The 17043-nt window shown below is 51.5% G+C and overlaps 1 protein-coding gene across 2 annotated transcripts; it reads left to right on the plus strand.

Moving 5' to 3' along the window:
- Positions 1–8455: 8455 nt before the first annotated feature.
- On the plus strand, positions 8456–16473 carry SDS (serine dehydratase). 2 transcript variants are annotated; one of them, XM_044244215.1, is made up of 8 exons: positions 8456–8617; positions 11429–11583; positions 11982–12021; positions 12275–12414; positions 12514–12605; positions 13334–13561; positions 15186–15310; positions 16063–16473. In XM_044244215.1, the coding sequence occupies exons 2-8, from the start codon at positions 11431–11433 to the stop codon at positions 16269–16271; spliced, it is 987 nt and encodes a 328-aa protein (XP_044100150.1). In that variant the 5' UTR covers positions 8456–8617; positions 11429–11430; the 3' UTR covers positions 16272–16473. The 2 variants fall into 2 exon arrangements, with proteins under 2 accessions (XP_044100150.1, XP_044100151.1); XM_044244216.1 differs by having other exon boundaries at positions 8456–8613.
- The last annotated feature ends 570 nt before the right edge of the window (positions 16474–17043 follow it).

Below are 17043 nucleotides of genomic sequence, written 5' to 3' on the forward strand. Positions count from 1 at the left end.
CCTCTCTCTCTGCCTGCCTCCCTGCCTACTTGTGATCCCTCTCTTTCTGTCAAATAAATAAATTAAAGAAAAAAAAAAAGAACAGTAGAAAGTGCTTTCTGTGTTTGACGCTATTGTTGGTATTAGCATCATTATAAGAGGTGACCCAGAGATATGGCAGAAACGCCAAAGGTGGCAATGAATGTTCAAAGGTCAGGGATGACATCATCATATCACAGAATGTTTGCAACATCCTGGGGAGGTGTATGTTGTAACAAAGCCTCTATTGTGGAATCAGACTTAGCTCAGAAAGGCCAAGTCACTTTCCCAAGTTCACACAGCGGTGGAAGAGCCAGTGTTCAGAAGCAGAGGGGCCTGGCTCCAGAGCACTTGGCTTGGAAGAGCATAAGGTGGGAATGCCAGGATGGCTGCATCAGAGAGCAGATAAGACTGGAGAGGTGGACCAGGTCACTGGCCCTTCCTGTCCCAGAGCCCAGAGCTATGTTCGTCAGCCAGCCCCTGTCCCTGACACCTAGGGCCACCAAACAGTCACCCAGGCCAGTCCCCTGGGTTATTCATTAAGCTTCATTTCACCATCCTCACCTCCAGATGTCCCCAGGGTGAGGGAACAGCATGGGGAGGAGGGATGGAGCCCCAGACACAGGAGATGAGTCCTCCTGAATCGCATTTGGACTCTGTGTCATGCACTTTCCAGGCCACAGAGGCCCAGTTGCACGAACCAGGTGAAAGAAATGGGCCTGGGGCGGTGAAGCAAGCAATCTCGCTGGTGAGTAAGCCAGCAGCCCCCTAGTTTGAGACCCTCTCTGGGTTTGAAATACTTATCTTGGCAAGGCTCAAAAAGTCCGAGACCTCAGCTGAGATGCTGTGTTGTGTTGAATGTCAGAAGACCCCGGTCCACATCTCACCTGGCTTTCTGAATTAAGCCATTCATTTATGCATTCATCAAACATTACTCCAAACAACCAAAATCTAGACCCCTAGGAAGAGAGAGATGAAGACAGATACTCCTGGCCCTCCTGGCTTATAGTCAACGTGTCAGTAAACAGATACATGAAGTGTTATAGACACAGCAACAGGAAAATGCAAATCAGAGCAACAATAACTGCCCTTCAACAAAAACAACAGCAACAAACTATTGGGTTGGCAAAAAAATTTTGAAAGGCATGAAAGCAATAACAACCAGTGCTGGTGAGTATGAGGGAAAATAGGCACCTTCCCACATTGCTGGTGGGATCAGAAATTGCTGCAGCTTTATGGAAAACAGATCTGTCAATATTGATTACAACTGATAAATACCCATTCTTTTGACCAAGAAATCTTAATTTAGGAGATTTATTCTCTAAAATTAAAAGTGCCAGAAGGCGGGGATGAGAGTATGAAAATGTTTATTAGGATCATCTTCACAGTAACAAACAAACAGAAAACTGAAAGCTTTGGATGCCCTTGAATTGGGAAATGGTTGAGTAAGTCATCATACACCTTCAGCATGCAATTTCGTGCAGCTATCGCGAAGAATAAATTAGATCTAAATTTATTGACCTACAGAGATATTCACGGAGCATTGTAAGCGAGAAAATGAAAAAATATATATGTTCAGTGGGTAAGAACTTTTCTTTTTTAACAAAGAACGGTGACCCAAAGTGCCTAAAATACCAGTCATGTAAAGACCTGCTGGCTTGAGGAGACTCATGCTGATCACGTTGGTTGTCCTGGGGTGAATAGGGAAATGAGGAGAAGGAGAAGAGGGGGAAGGGGGCAGGGGGGCATAATGAAATTGTGGATGGAGTGTCCCATTATCTGCCCTGTCCAATACACTAGCCATTCATCCCCTGTGGCCATAGACCCCTTGAAATGTGTTTGTGCGTTTGAAGAACTAAATTGCAAATTTTGCTTAATTTTTACTAAGTTCAAATACTGCAAGCGGCCAGCAGTGACCAGATTGGACAGCACAGGTTTGAAGAATCTGTCTAGGAGATGGTGTGGACCCAACATGAGACAGGTCATTGTCACCAGGGAAGCGGGAGGCATTAATAAATCCTTCAGCTTTGTGTAATGTGCCCCTATCCCAAGACAGACAGATTTGAGTGACCTGCAGACGAAAGATAATTACCAAACAGGACAGTAAGAACCCCATATAAACATCCCTGGATCTGCATGGCATACAAATGGATGCAACTTTAAAAAAAAATTCCACACCTGGAAAAAAGAAGGAACTTTCCAATGAAGACACCTGATAAACACTACTTCAACCAGGCGGTGAAGGTCAACATCAACAGTGTTAAGCCATGATGGTAGTTGATACAGTCTTTGTGTCATGTGCTGAGAATGGCACTTTACCTCCATGGTCTTTCTCCCCAGATCCTATAACCCATTCTACTCATGAGGAAAAAAAAAAAAAAATTACAAAATCCACGACCAGGACTATCTGAAACTGTCAAGGTCATAGAAAACTAGGGAAGTTTAGGGAACGGTCACAGCCAAGAGGAGCTTAAGGAGACATAATGATAAATTACAGTGCACTATCCTAGGTGGGACTCTGGAGCCGAGAAAGGGCATTAGGGGAAAACTAAGGGAGTTCACATAGAATATGGACTTCAATGAATACTAGTGCATCGATACTGGATCAATAATTGTGACAAACGTACCACATTAAGGGTACTGTTGTTAATAACAGTGGAAATGGGGAGCCAGGAATACGGTGTAGAATACTGTCTACACAGTTTTAGATTTCCTTTTCCATAAATCTAGAACTATGCCAAAATAAAAAGAGGGTTCTTTTAAGTCCCTACACCCAAACCTGCAAAAGTAGTGGAAAATAAGAACCCCCCTTAAGAGTGAATTCTTTGCAGAAAGCTTCTCCTCAGAGAGGACTCAAATAATGAGGCTGTTTTTGTTGTCATTAAAATAGAGCTTCATTGACAAACCCAATCCTTGGACAGAGATGTCGAGAAGCTAGCGGAGGACAGAGAAAAAGCTGAAAAAGACATCGGCTGCAACCATTAGATAAAGAAGGGGCAATGAATGAGAACTATCCCACGATCAGCATCTTTATTTTTTTTCCCTTTGCCAGTTATTTGTCTGCACAATCGGGAAAATGCATGCAATGGGGCATGTGTAAGGGAGAAATAATCTTTTGAGAATACTAATGTATCACTCCCTCTCCCTTATTCCCCACCCCCTGCCCCCAGGAAGGAGAGAGAGACAGAGAGAAAAATACAGAGACAGAATGCAAGCAAGCTAGCAAAAAAGAGTCCTGATTTGTAGCATTTGCTGATTTCTATGGTGTCAACACTCCCACAGTGGACAGTTCCAAGCAACGAAAGCTTTAACCACTGGCTCGAAAACGTCCTGCAAAGTTAACAGTTGGTAGGAGTTTAGTCCCGAGCTCCACTGCTGGGGGATGGGGAAGGCATCCTACAAGCAGGGAGAGCTTTCTGCCTCTGGGAATGGAAGTAATAGCAAAATAAGAGAAAGACATTATGACAATGGCCACAACTCAGGGGGAAGCCAACTTGAGTTGCCAGCCATTCTCTGGAATGGTTGCCATGGGCCCCAGACTATAGGACAAGGACCCACATGGCTGGGGCTGAGTAAGGGGCTCTCAGGCAAGCTGGGGCAGGGGGCAGATAATGGAACCATCCAGCACCCCTGAATGTTCCTGCCATCTCTAATGTGAAGGGGAAACCCCTCATTGCCTCCAATGAATTATCTTCTTGAAATAAAAATTAAGCCAAGTTAAGGGAAAATAAAGAAGTCTCCATGTGTTGCACATGGAGTTTGTGGCCTGAGAGTTAATCCTACTGCAAATATCTTGATTTTTCTACGAACTTTGGACAAAAATCCCTCACGGGCCCTCTGGACCTGGCCAACTCCACCCATCACATGTTGATGGATGGGTGATGATAAGCCCATGGGGGAGGCCCAGCCTGGCCATGGGGTTATGACCTTGGCCGTGGTCAGTTTTAGCCATAAGTGTCCACCAAGAGACTGTTTGCCACATTTTTGGATGACGCAAAGCGGGGAAGCATCACTACAGACGGCGTTGTCGATTGACCCAAGAAAGGGTCACAAAGTCTCAATCAAATCAAATGATGGACTGAAGCCACGTGAACGAGCACGAAGAGGGCTGGATGCCAAGTCCTACGGTGGAAGCCACAGAGATTAAGTACATCAAAACAAGATAGACCTGATCTGATTGGGTTAATTTCACCAAGAAAACAAATCTTTTAACTTCTCTGGAGGTCGATTGAGAAGCAGTTGGATATAGAACAACAGGCTTTTAAGATTAAGCGCATTTCACCCACATAGGATTAGTTAATTTCTCCTGGTCATATTAATAAAAGTATAGAAGATAGAATGAGGGAGATATTAGTCTCATTCCATATTACTCTTAGGCAGAGTCTCTCAACCTTGACACTACTGACATTTGGGGCCAGATAATCCTTTGGTGGAGGGTAGAGGGAGCTGTCCTGTGCCCCATAGGATGTTGAATGGATGGAGGCAGGAGTGAGGAGTCCAGCAGGGAAGGGGTCAGTGCAGACCTGTCCTAAGTCTGCTCATGAGCCCCTGGGAAGAGACTCTAGTGGCTGCCAGGCTGCAGAATCCTAAAGAGGTACCAGCCCAGACTTGACAGGGAGGATACATGAGTGAGGAGGGAAGACTCAGGGAAAAGAGACCAGACAGTTTGAGAAGGTCCTGGATTATAATAACAAAACCAAAGATAATCATAATAGCAGCTGTATTCTTTGAGCCCTTATTCCTGGCACGGGGCTGATTCATCCCCATTTCTGGTGGCCAGAAACCAAGGTTAAGGGAAGTTAAGTGAGTTCTCTGAGGTCACAGTTGGGTGTCAGTTTCAATCCAGGTGTGATGGACTCAGGAGCCTGAGACCTTAACCAATCAGCAGACTCCAGGGCTGGCTGTTCCAGCCACAGTGGACAAACAGAAGAGAGCTGCCCGTTCCTTTCGAAGCTGTGAAAACAATCAGAATCCCCACCTCCCACAGTCAAGGACATACCGATCTGGCCATCCTTGGGGACACTTTTGGGGAAGGTGTGATGTAACAGAGCCAGCAGGCAGAGGTGAGGGTGGAAACTTGCCCAAGGTCCCCCAGCCAGACTCCTGCCCCTCCTCCTGGGACTATAGGCTCTGCCCTCACCTTTCTGCATTGGATAAATCCAAACCTCAGTTTGCCCATCTGCTAAATGGGAGAAGGTGACTTTCACTTTCCTCCCCTACTTCTGAGATATTTTAAGGGAGGACTAGATGGGAGAGGAAGTTCCTCGTGCCCCATCACCTAGAACTAGACTCAAAATGCCCTCTTGAGCACCAGAAAATAAAGATGACCATCACCTAGTAAGTGCCCACAAGTCACTGCGCACTATCCTTATAATTTCACACCAGTTGGGTTTAAATCCTCATAACAAATGTAAGAGTTGGACATTACTATCAGTTAAAGAAACCGAGGCACAGAGAGGTTAAGTAACTCATCCAAGGTCACACAGCAAATCGATGACAGAAGTTGGAGTAAAACTTGGGCCTGTCAGGAAAGTCACTCACTTGCTGTATGAAAACTGACACATGTTGGGATGCTGTAGTCACCGGCCCAAACAGGTGCCCCTGATGGCTGCACACTGACAGCTGCCAGCCTTCCCCCAGGACCCTCTAGCAGCTGCCTGGTCAGAATGTCCCCATCACACAGCCAGGCTTCCTGCATCTGCTCCATTCTCTTGGGTGAATTCCCTGCCCTCCTAGGGTCTTGGGTTCCCACCCACATGATAGGATACAGAGGCACACACGCATCCAAACGTGTGTGTTTGTGTGTGTGTGTGTGTGTGTATATATATATATATAAAGATTTTGTTTATTTAGTTGAGAGAGAGAGAGAGCGCGCGCACAAGCTGGGGGCAGAGGCAGAGGGAGAGAGAGAAGCAGATTCCCAGCTGAACGTGAGCGCAATGCGGGACTCGATCCCAAAACCCCAGGATCATGACCTGAGCTAAAGTCATCCCTACATATTTCTTCTTTTTTTTAAATTTTAAGTTATTTTAAATTATTTTCTTAATTATTTAATTATTTGTCAGAGAGAGAGAGAGAGCACAAGCAGGGGGGAGCAGCAGGCAGAGGGAGAGGCAAGTGGATGGAGAAGCAGGCTTCCCGCCGAGCAAGGAGCCCAATGTGGGACTCAACCAGGACCCAGGGACCATGACCTGAGCTGAAGGCAGATGCTTAACCAACTGAGCCAGCCAGGCACCCTACATATTTCATATATATTTAAAAATGAAGCTATACCCAGGCAGGAAATGTGTATCCACTGCTGACTGGATAATAAGCACACGGCCCATCTCTATGATGGAATATTATTCAGCCATGAAAAAGAATGAAAGCACATCCTGTATCTTGAAAACACGGTATGGGGGCACCTGGATGGCTCAGTGGGTTAAAACCTCTGCCTTCAGCTCAGGTCATGGTCTCAGGGTCCTGGGATTGAGCCCCACGTGGGGCTCTCTGCTCAGCAGGGAGCCCGCTTCCTCCCTCTCTCTCTGCCTGCTTCTCTGCCTACTTGTGATCTCTGTCTGTCAAATAAATAAATGAAAAATCTTAAAAAAAAAAGAAAAAGAAAAGAAAAGAAAACCCAGTGCAGAGGGAAAGAAGCCAGACACAAAAGGCCACACGCCCTATGATTCCATTGATATGAAATGTCCAGAACAGGAGAATCCACAGAGACAGAAAGCAGACCGGTGATTGCTGGGGGCTACAGGGAGGGTGGAAGGGGAGCAACTGGGAGCAGGTTTGGGGTTTTTCTTTGGGGTGATAAAATGTTCTAAAACTGATGCTCCAGAAATGGGTGAAGTATATGGTATGTGAATTGTAGCTCAAAAGAGTTGTTGTTTTCAAAAAAGGATGCACTCAGGACATGGCGCATTCTTGTTGAAACCAATGGAGCAATATGCAGAGGACCGAGGAAGGACAGGATCGCCTCTTTCCACCCCTTGCCTCTCCCTGCCCTCCCCCAGTCCCAATACTGCCGCAGGGGAGAGGAGATGAATCCAACATGATGAGACAGTTGTCACCCCTGGCCACGTCGATAACCTCACATGGACACAGCACCCAAAACCCACATCCGGGTCCTGTGAATGCAACACCGCTGGGCCAGATGCCCCCACTGGCCTCCATCTGCCCCCGCTCATCAGCCTCATGTCTGCAGAGGGCTCAGAATTCCTGAGCCTGTCCCCTCACCTGGGACACGGGACTCAAAATGCCCACTCACCCAGTGCTTCGGGGGTTCAGTGAAACCCCAGGTAGCAACACTTGGCTGGGGATCAGGCACAAGCAGAAGCTCCGGCTACTTGAGGGCCGACTGTATACACTCAGAGGCACCCAGAGACGCTGTGCATGCATGGGACCTCCACGGCGCCCATGGCTGCCCTGTATCTCCTGTACATCCTGCTGAGACGAGGGCTTGGGAGTCCCTGAGGAAGTTCAGCATGTCCCACAGAGAGGAACCGTTGTGCGGGCTGCTGGTGCCCTCACTGCCCTCTGTCTCATTGCTATTCTCGTCCTGGCCGGCGGGACAAGAGAGCTTTGTTGAGGGGACCAGGAAAAGATCCGGCTGGACGTGTTTGGACACGCCACCCCTGTGGACATCCAGACAGACCCTGCACACAGCCAGGGACAGGCAGGAGGCTTGGTATGGGGCGGGGAGTGAGTTCAGGTGCATGTGATGATAAGATGATGATGACGGCTGCTAACACTCAACACTCAGGTCCAGGCCCCATACCTACACATAACATTGTTATGTCATCTCATCTGAGGAGGGACGCTCCATTTTCATCCCCATTTTACAGATGGGCAAAGGGAGGCTCAGGGATGCAAACTGATCTGCCCCGGGCCACACAGCTGGTAAATGGCAGAGCCAGGATTTGAACCCTGAGGCGCCTGGGTCATACCCGTAAAGCCATCTGCTCCTTCAAGACAAGAGTCATAAAGGACGACAGGGAAAGGCCATTTACATTATAGCAGGCAGACTGGGTTCAAATGCCTGCTCATCTCTTACTCTCTGGGTCTCAGCTTCTCTTTCTTGAAAATGAGGATAAGAGTACCCCCTTCCTCCCCTGGTGTGTTTCCTGGGTGCCTACTATGTGCCAAGCACACGCTAGGGCTGGGAAGTGCACGATCTCAGGCTATCCTCCTGCAAGCCCTTGGGAACAGTCTTGGGAAGCAGGTGTTGTTCCCACCAGCGAGTGAAGAAGCTGAGAATGGGAAGGGGAGGGGCGAATGGGGGAGAGCCAGGAGGAAGCTGCCAGCAGAAGCTCAGCCAGCTTCCCCCTCGCCTCCTGGAAGCCCCAGGGCAGCGGGCCAGGGGCGGGGCTTGGCGGGGGGCGTGGCCATCCCTGGGCCCCCATTGGCTGCCCGAAGGCGCCCTGGGAATAAAGCCCGGGACCAAAGCCCCAGATCCGTAGCCCCTGGGACAATTCCGGAGACATTCTACCTGTCCATCTACCCTCCATCTCTCTGAGGACTCTCTACCCAGCCTTTCCATCTAGACCGTCTCCAGGCCATCCCTTCCCCGACTACTCCCTCTGTCCCGGCCGCCTAGCTCCACCACCTTGGGTTGGTAAGTACCCGCTCCTCCCCCACTTGCAATCTGGAGTGCCTGCGGCCAGGGGCAGGGGGAAGAGGTTCCTGGGAAAGAGGAGATAGAGTCATTTGAGCATAAAAACCCATGCTCTGAAGCCAGACTGGCTGGGTCGGCATCTAGCTCTGGGCCTCAGTGTTCTCATCTCTAAAATGGGGATAATAACAGACCCTTCCTCCTAAGGTTGTTGTAAAGATGAAATAAGCATGCACTTAAAATGTCCAGTCAGATATAATAATAGTTCGTTTTTATTGAACTCTTGCTTTGAGCCGAGTGAGAGGGGAGTGAGTTCTGACCTAGAGGGGACACGAAGGCAGACTGCAGCTTCCAGTGGCCGCCCTCCTCCACGTTCGGCACAACTTCAAGATGTTGTACTAGAAGGAGTAATGCCCATAGGGGGTCTCTGCCCCTCACCTGAAGGCAGCCAGACACAGGTGGGGGAGAAGACTTCCCAAATCTACCTGAAAGGGGTCTTGGGGATGCTTCCCACTCCCAACCAGGAGAGCTCCCTGAGGCCAGGGCTTGGCAAGGTGCACAAGGTCCACTGAGCCAGAACGGGGGTGCCATTGTTTCGGGGAGAACCTCCAGGAGGATAGTTAAAGTTAATTCAAAATGATACGGGATGTTCCTGTAAAGGAGTGCCTCTAGTTCTTGGCTTTGGTTCAAGAGATCTAGAGGAGAGCACCCCCTCCCAGACCCTGAATGTTAGTTAATTCAGACAGACATGAGCTATCCCTGTTTGGGGGTGCTAAGGCTAGTGGGGTGGTCAGGAACCCCATCCTTCACTTGTCTTCTACCCAGGTGTATATAGCTCAGTCTGGAAGGGCTGGTGGCCAAGCCTAGGGCTGTCTCAGGTGGTGTCATTGAAAATGGAGGGGGGTGCGTGGAGAGAGACAGCCATCCTTGCTTGGCCTTCTAGCATGAGGGAGGATGCTGTGGGGTAGGGACCAGATAGGCTACTCACCCAACCACCTGCTGATCAAATTCTGGCTCAGCCCAAGTTGGGGAGAATCCAGGAGAAGAGGAGGAAAAAGGGCTGCACGTCCTTGGCCAGACTCTGGGCTACATCGGATTCTCGATCACTCGGAGCTGGTCAGACCAGGAGGTCTGAGCCACGCCCATGGTCCTGGAGAGAACCTAGCTCCTGCGTTAGGCTATCTAAATTCAAATCCTACCTCCCCCATCCCCCAAGCTGTGTGGCCTTGGGCAAGTCACATTAATATTCTAGTCCCTGTGGCTAGAGTGACAAACCGCCCCAAGGTGTAGGGACCTCAAACAATAGCAATCATTGTATCGCTGTCTGTCCTGGCTCTGGGGCTTAACTGGGTTCAGCAGGCAGTTCTCACTGGGGTCTCTCAGACATCTGTCCTGTGATGTGTGATGGTAGCTGATGTCTCAAGGTCACCTCCCATGTCTGACAGGAGACACTGGCCATCCGCTGTCAGGTAGACCATCTACCTGTGCCCTCTGCGTGAGGCCTGGTCTTACTCCCATCATAGTAGCCGGGGTTGGAGACGGAGCTGCCAGAGAGAGACAGCCAGGCGGAGGCTGTGTCCTCTTCCATGACCTCTCCTTGGGAGGGGGGCTGGAGTGGAGCCGGCCCACTTGGGCTCCAGAGAGCAGACCGTGCCATCTCTTCCCAGCTCCACGCTCAGTGATGTCATGTTGGTAGCTTGAAAGTGGCCTTGGGGAAGGTCATGTACAGCACAGAAGTGCGCACACAGCAAATCAGGGCTTGATTTTTCTTTGCGGAGTCTGTTGTTAAATATTCATCCACACTGCAATGCTTGGAGGCCACAGAGTGTCCCTTCCACCTAGAGCCACAGGCCAGCCGCTCCTCCAGCGTCCCTGAGCAGGAAGCACAGACCCCACCTCTCACTGGGAAAAGCATCTGTGTCACATCATAAGAGATGTGTGTGGGATGGGAAGAGCTTTGCAGTGGTCATTCTGGGAAACACAATCTGAGCCTTGTTTCTTATCAGAATGGATTAATAACGTACCTCCTGGGATTATTAAAAGGATTAAATGCATTAATATCTATAAAGCTTAAAACAGTGTGTGGCACATGGTAATCACTTTAGAAATGATTATTACATAATAAAATAATAATTCTAAAAAGTCTACTCTAACTGGGGATGGGGCTTTCAGAAGGTCAGTATGAAAAAAATACATGCATTTAAATAGGTATTTCCTATGCACAATAAAACATTCAAAAAACACAAAAGGGATGCTGAGTGCCAACCCTCTCCACAGAAGCCCCTCGCCCTCATGAGTTTTTTGCATATTTCCCAAGATGTTCTATGCACATGAAAGCTTATGGATTGTGTGTGTTTGTGTGTGTGTGTGTGTCCCCATGTTTTTGCACAAATAGACTACACCTGCTATCCTGCCCCTTTTTAGCACTGAACCATCTTTGAAACTCACTCTGACTCAGCACCTATAAATCCATCCTCATCTCACGTCCCTTGAAATGTCCAAGGTCTGAGTGTTATTTCTGAAGTTCACAGCTTCCCAGCTTGTTGTGTGTGTGGAGGGGGGGTCCTTGTCCCCATTTTACAGATGAGGCAGCTGAGGCTGAGGCAGGATTGCTTGCATGATGTCACCTGGTGAGTAGGCAGCTCAACTGGGATTTGAATTCAGGTCTCCAGGATGCTCCTCATCTGGGCTCTTCCCTCGGTCTCATGGGAGGTGACGGGAGGGGTCACTCGCAGGCATGCTGAGGGCTACATGGCAGCGGCCAGCACCATGGCCAGCTCTCCTGACCATCTGGGTGTCCTTCCTTCCTCCCAGCCATGACGTCTGGAGAGCCCCTGCACGTCAAGACCCCCATCCGTGACAGCATGTCCCTGTCCAAAGTGGCAGGCACCAGTGTCTACCTCAAGATGGACAGTGCCCAACCTTCGGGCTCCTTCAAGATCCGCGGCATTGGACACCTGTGCAAGAATGTACGGGCGGGGCTCTGCATCTTTGGAGCGGGGGTGGCTGGTCCTTTTTCCTCAGCGGGGCCAGGCCAGCGTGGTGTACTGACTCCCACAATGCTCCAGTATCTGCTAGTAGCACACCCTCTAGAGAAGGAGTGCCCACCCCGGAGGGTCTCCTTGTGGACTGATCCCAGAGCTGTCATTTGCTTGCTTCCCCCACTGTCCACCCCTGCAACACTTCCCTGAGCCAGTCTCTTTGGGAGAAGTGATGTCATCTGAGAGGCTAGGGCAGCGCAAAATCTGTGTGAAGGAAGGAGAGGCCAGTGTATACTGGAATCACTGGGAAGCACTCCAGGTGTGGCGGGGAGAGCCCAGGGGAAGACTGGGAGGAGGGCCTCACCCTCCCCACCTTGTCTCTACAGTGGGCTGAGCAAGGCTGTGAACATTTCGTCTGCTCCTCGGGTAAGTGGTCTGCCTGCCTCCTCCTGTGCCCTGCTGTGTGTCCCCGGGCCAGGTGCTCTACCTCTCTGGGCCCTGGTTACCCAAGCAACGAGCCAGGACAAAGATCCCCCAGTAGCCCCAGTTTGGAATTCCAGGGGGAGGCAAGTAGTCCCTCAGGGAGGTGTTCAGAGTCCCGAGGTTGGAGATGAGCGGTCCCAGTTGGGCTCCCAGGCCCTCCTGCCCTGACACACTCTCCACCCCCCGTCCCTGGCAGCGGGCAACGCGGGCTTGGCAGCCGCCTATGCTGCCAGGAAGCTGGGGATCCCCGCCACCATCGTGGTGCCCAGTACCACACCTGCCCTCACCATCGAGCGCCTCAAGAATGAGGGTGCCATAGTCAAGGTGGTAGGTGAGGTGAGTACCAACCCAGGGCAGGGGCCGCGGAGGGCGTCTGGTGGCAGGGCAGGGTCCCCCAGCCCCTCACCCCCTCCGACCTCTGCCGTGGTCTTGCAGATGTTGGACGAGGCCTTCGAGCTGGCCAAGGCCCTGGCAAAGAACAACCCAGGCTGGGTCTACATTCCTCCCTTTGATGACCCCCTCATCTGGTATGTGGAGCCCAGAGTCCTCCGGCGCAGGTGGGGTCCATCTCCCATACCACTGGGTGGGCATCTGCCACAATGCATGTCATCACCCCATGGGCACAGCATTTGTATGTGCTGGGCATGCCAACAGGCACAAGAGCAGGTGCACATGCACGGGTGCCAGTGCCCGTTCCCTGTGGCCATGAGGGCACGTATGAGCTCAGATGCACACGAACCTGCAGCCAGGTCCCCAGAAAGCTGACCCCAAGACAAAGATTTCAGGGAAAGCAGTTTACCTGGGGAATGACACAACAGAGAAGGGGGTCAGGAGCCAAGGCCAGAAGAGAGCAGATAAAGGGTTCTCAGGGGCAGGCAGACCTCGGTGGACGGCCAAGCTTACTCCATCAGGGGGGCCCCTGGGAGCCAGTGTGGAACCCAAACCAGAGTGATCCAGCTGTGGGAGAGGGTGCTGGGAGCTTATACACCACTGCCACCACGCCGGGTGGCCACAGACATTGGCTGAAGGCCGCTTTCCGGGGCTGTCATCTCCTACATTTGCAGGCAGCTCCAGTAGCCAGAGGAAGCCTTTGCATGGGCATGGGGATGTGGGCGGCTGGAAATCAGGGAGGAGCTGGGGAGGGGGTGACTAGCCCAAAGCCCCTCGGCTGCCTGGGATGAGGACAAGGGGCATCTCTAGGGCCCCTGTGTGGGGTCTCCAGGGAGCCCAGCCTTAACTACCCCCCATCCTCCAGGGAAGGCCACACTTCCATCGTGAGGGAGCTGAAGGAGACGCTGAGCGCCAAGCCAGGGGCCATCGCGCTGTCAGTGGGTGGCGGGGGCCTGCTGTGCGGAGTGGTCCAGGGGCTGCGGGAGGTGGGCTGGGGAGATGTGCCTATCATCGCTATGGAGACCGTCGGAGCCCACAGCTTCCACGCTGCCACCACTGCCGGCAAGCTCGTCTCCCTGCCCCAGGTTACCAGGTGAGCAGCAGGGCTGCCTCCGTTAGCTGTTCATGAGCCTTGGGGAGCCCACCTCAGGGCTGGCTGCGAGGTAGACCCCCCCATGTCAGTCCCATTTTACAGATGAGGAAACCGAGGCTCTGGTCACTTGCGCAAAGTCACACAGCCACAAGTGGTACTGCTGGGACTGGACCTGAGTCTGCATGACTCACTACTGTGAACGTCATGCTTTCTCACATGAAGAGTCCAATATTAAGCATGTATTGACTGCCCTGTGGCAGGGTTTTGCACACCTCGTTCATTTGCTAATCATTTACTGGGCCCCTCCTATATGCAAGCACTGCCAATCCTGGGCCAGAGTGGTGAATAAACACAGCCCCTGCTCCCAAGTTCATATCCCAGCCCCCAACCTTTGACAGATGGTATTTAATTAGGATTAGTTTTGTCGCATTATATAGGAGCCCCAAATAACAGTGTCTTAAACCAGATTGAACTTTACTTCATCTCTTACATAAAATGAAAAAAAAGTGTCTACAGGTAGGCAGTCCAGGGGCTCCAAGAAGCCAGAGCACAGGTCCCTTGAGTTTGTTCTCCATCATCCTTATCATATAGCCCTATGGCCCAAAATAGCTGATTAAGTGCTGACTATCACACCCACGCTCCATCTGGCAGGAGAAAGGGAGGGCAGAAGTGATGCCCCTTCCCTTTAAAGACAGACATAGTACTCCCAGTTACCTCTCATTGGCCAGAACTTAGTCACATGGCCACAGCTACTGCAAGGGAGGCTGGGAAATATCTTACCAGGTCTCCACGTGTGCAGCTAGAATGGATATTGGGTAGATAAGTCCTTACCACACAGAGGGAAGACTGCGCCCAAAATTCTGGATTCCTGAGCCTGGCACCCAGGAGCTACCACGTTGGGCTCTGATCCTGCACTGTTAGGATTGAGGAAATAATTGTCAAGTGCCTACTGTGAGCTATGCCAGGCTTAGGACTAAGGTGGTTCAGGCCCCAGGTGCTCCTGGGCAAGATGGGAATAGAAAGTGATGACTCCAGGGAGCAGGGAGAAAGTGAATGTACTGATGATGAGAGCAGGTCCTGGAGTTACAAGGATCCTGCTTGAAGTGCTCCCACCACCACTGCCTAGGCACATAACTTCGGGCAAGTGACCGGCACACTCTCTGCCTTGATTTCTTCTCCCATTAAAATCGAACCAATGAATAGCAAAAATGGTTGTGAGAATTAAATAATGCCTGCAAAATCCTTGGCACTTAATATTGTGCAAGAAATTGTCACTATGCCTACGTCGTGGGGAGGACCCTTTGAGGAGGTGGCCTTAATCTTGAGCCCTGAAGGACAGGGCCAGACCTGGGCAGGCAGAGCCCTTTCAAGGAACCACAAGGCGGTCTCTCTGGCGTTTGTTCCTCAGTGGGTGTTGAGCACAATATGCTATTTACCCCCAGTCAAGCCTCTGTGCCTTATTAGAAAAGACTTCACTGTCGGGGAGCCTGCCCACGGACCCCGCTTCCCTCTTCCCTCTCAAATCCGTCTTACTCTTTCCATCCCTCCTCATCCCAATCTCTGCCTCCCTCCTCCCTCCTGTTTCCCCCATTCCCCTCCTTTTCTCCATCCCCATCTCTCCCAGTGTGGCCAAGGCCCTGTGCGTGAAGACCGTGGGGGCTCAGGCCCTGAAGCTATTTCAGGAACACCCCATCTTCTCTGAAGTCATCTCGGACCAGGAGGCTGTGGCTGCCATTGAGAAGTTCGTGGGTATGTGCTGCGTCCTTTTAAGACCTGATCTGCTAGCTCAGGAACTAACTGGCTATCCACGTGGCATCCTAAGAGACCCCATTCCCTGCAAATTTTCCCGACAGTCCTATCTCCCACCCCAATCTCCCACCCCTTCCTAGAACTTCCCACTTGTGAAAGGTAATACAGTGCAGTTGTAGAAGTAGAAAGGCCAAAGCCACAAGTGAAGAAGTAAGTTTGATAACCATAACAGCAGGGAATAGCAATTAAATATTTAAAAATGCGAACTTTGAGCTTCCTGATAGCCCAGGTGAAAAGGGAAAGTATGGGCCTCAGGCCTGGCTTCAGAAATGGGTCTGTAAGTAGACTGGTTTCCTTCTGGGTTCAGTCTAGGTCAGGGATGACACATGTATATGTGTGCAAGCGCACATACACACACACACGGTAAGCACTCACACTGCCACTTCATCTGTATTAGCACTCAGTGTGCTCATCAACCGTGGCAGTCTTGCTCAGATGATGACTCAAGCCTTCTCCACATAGGGCTGAGGCAGTTACAATCACTTTATCAGTGCCCGCACTCATAATGAAACCTAGTCGTGATCAGGATTTGGAAGGTCAAGCTGGGGCATGAGGGGAGGTTTGGCCTGGGACCGGAGTCTGTGGCCAGGTCCGAGAGCCTAGCGGCTCACACCCTCAGGCTTTCCCTATGGCCCAACAGCACCCCTGCACCCTGCCCCCAGGTCCCACCTTCATCACTCCCTCCTCCACAGATGACGAGAAGATCTTGGTGGAGCCCGCCTGTGGGGCAGCCCTGGCCGCCGTGTACAGCCGTGTGATTCAGAAGCTGCAAGGAGAAGGCAAGCTCCGGGCCCCGCTGTCCTCCATCGTGGTCATTGTCTGTGGCGGCAGCAACATCAGTCTGGGCCAGCTGCAGGCCCTCAAGGAACAGCTGGGCATGAAGAACGGGCTGCCCAAGTGAGGGACCATCCCCACCCGTCTGCCTCCTCTCCCCTGGGGACCCCTGGAGGAGCTGGAGTTTTATCCAGCCCCTCGCTGTAAATATTCATGTGTCTGCCTGGGAACATGCTGGGGCAGCCGGTTAGTTTCTCAGTCCCACGAGCCCGCTGTGCCGAGGGGCCGCTCCGAGGTGGAGCCGGGCCAGCAGCCAGCGAGGCCATGAACCGAACCTCTCTGGCCACAGTTCTGTGACTGTCCCTAGCCACCGTGGCTCGGTGACAGCTGCCCATGTATCCTACACCAGGTCCCCAGCGCACCAGCGGGGGAGGGGGGTGACAGAAGGGGAGAGATCATAGCAGGACAAGCCTCCTCCCTGGAAGGCACAGAGGGCTGTAGTCCAGGACTGAGAACCGTCTGTCCTCTCCCCCAGGAAGCCCAGCCTGGCCCCACCCCCCAGGCATTTTTCTAATTGTAGCTTTTTCATTGAAAAAGAAAAAAATGTATTTATGAAATGAAGATCCTTTAAGTTTCTCCTTCATCACCATCTGCCTCCCTCCCTCCTCTCCCCGCACCTGCCTGCTTGTAGCCCTGCCCCCTAACCCCTGCCCCCTAGAACCTTGGCGTCCCATGGCTGTGGGGGCCGGGAACCCTGCTCCCAGCTGGGCTTGCATGCTGGGAGGCCGGAAGCAGGAAGGGAGGGAGGTGAGCAAGAGCTGGGGCAAGGGCTGCCTCCGTTGGAGCCAGAACCCACCCCCAAACCAAGAGGCAGGTGAGGCTGGCCTCCTTCTGACAAA

This window comes from Neovison vison, chromosome 3 (assembly GCF_020171115.1).
Source record: "Neovison vison isolate M4711 chromosome 3, ASM_NN_V1, whole genome shotgun sequence".
Taxonomy (NCBI): domain Eukaryota; kingdom Metazoa; phylum Chordata; class Mammalia; order Carnivora; family Mustelidae; genus Neogale; species Neogale vison.

Coding starts and splice junctions, on each gene's coding strand:
- SDS (XM_044244215.1), top strand. CDS start 11,431: ATGACGTCTGGAGAGCCCCTGCACGTCAAGACCCCCATCCGTGACAGC. Junction 13,562..15,185: donor TCCCTGCCCCAGGTTACCAG/GTGAGCAGCAGG, acceptor CATCTCTCCCAG/TGTGGCCAAGGCCCTGTGCG. Junction 15,311..16,062: donor TGCCATTGAGAAGTTCGTGG/GTATGTGCTGCG, acceptor CCTCCTCCACAG/ATGACGAGAAGATCTTGGTG.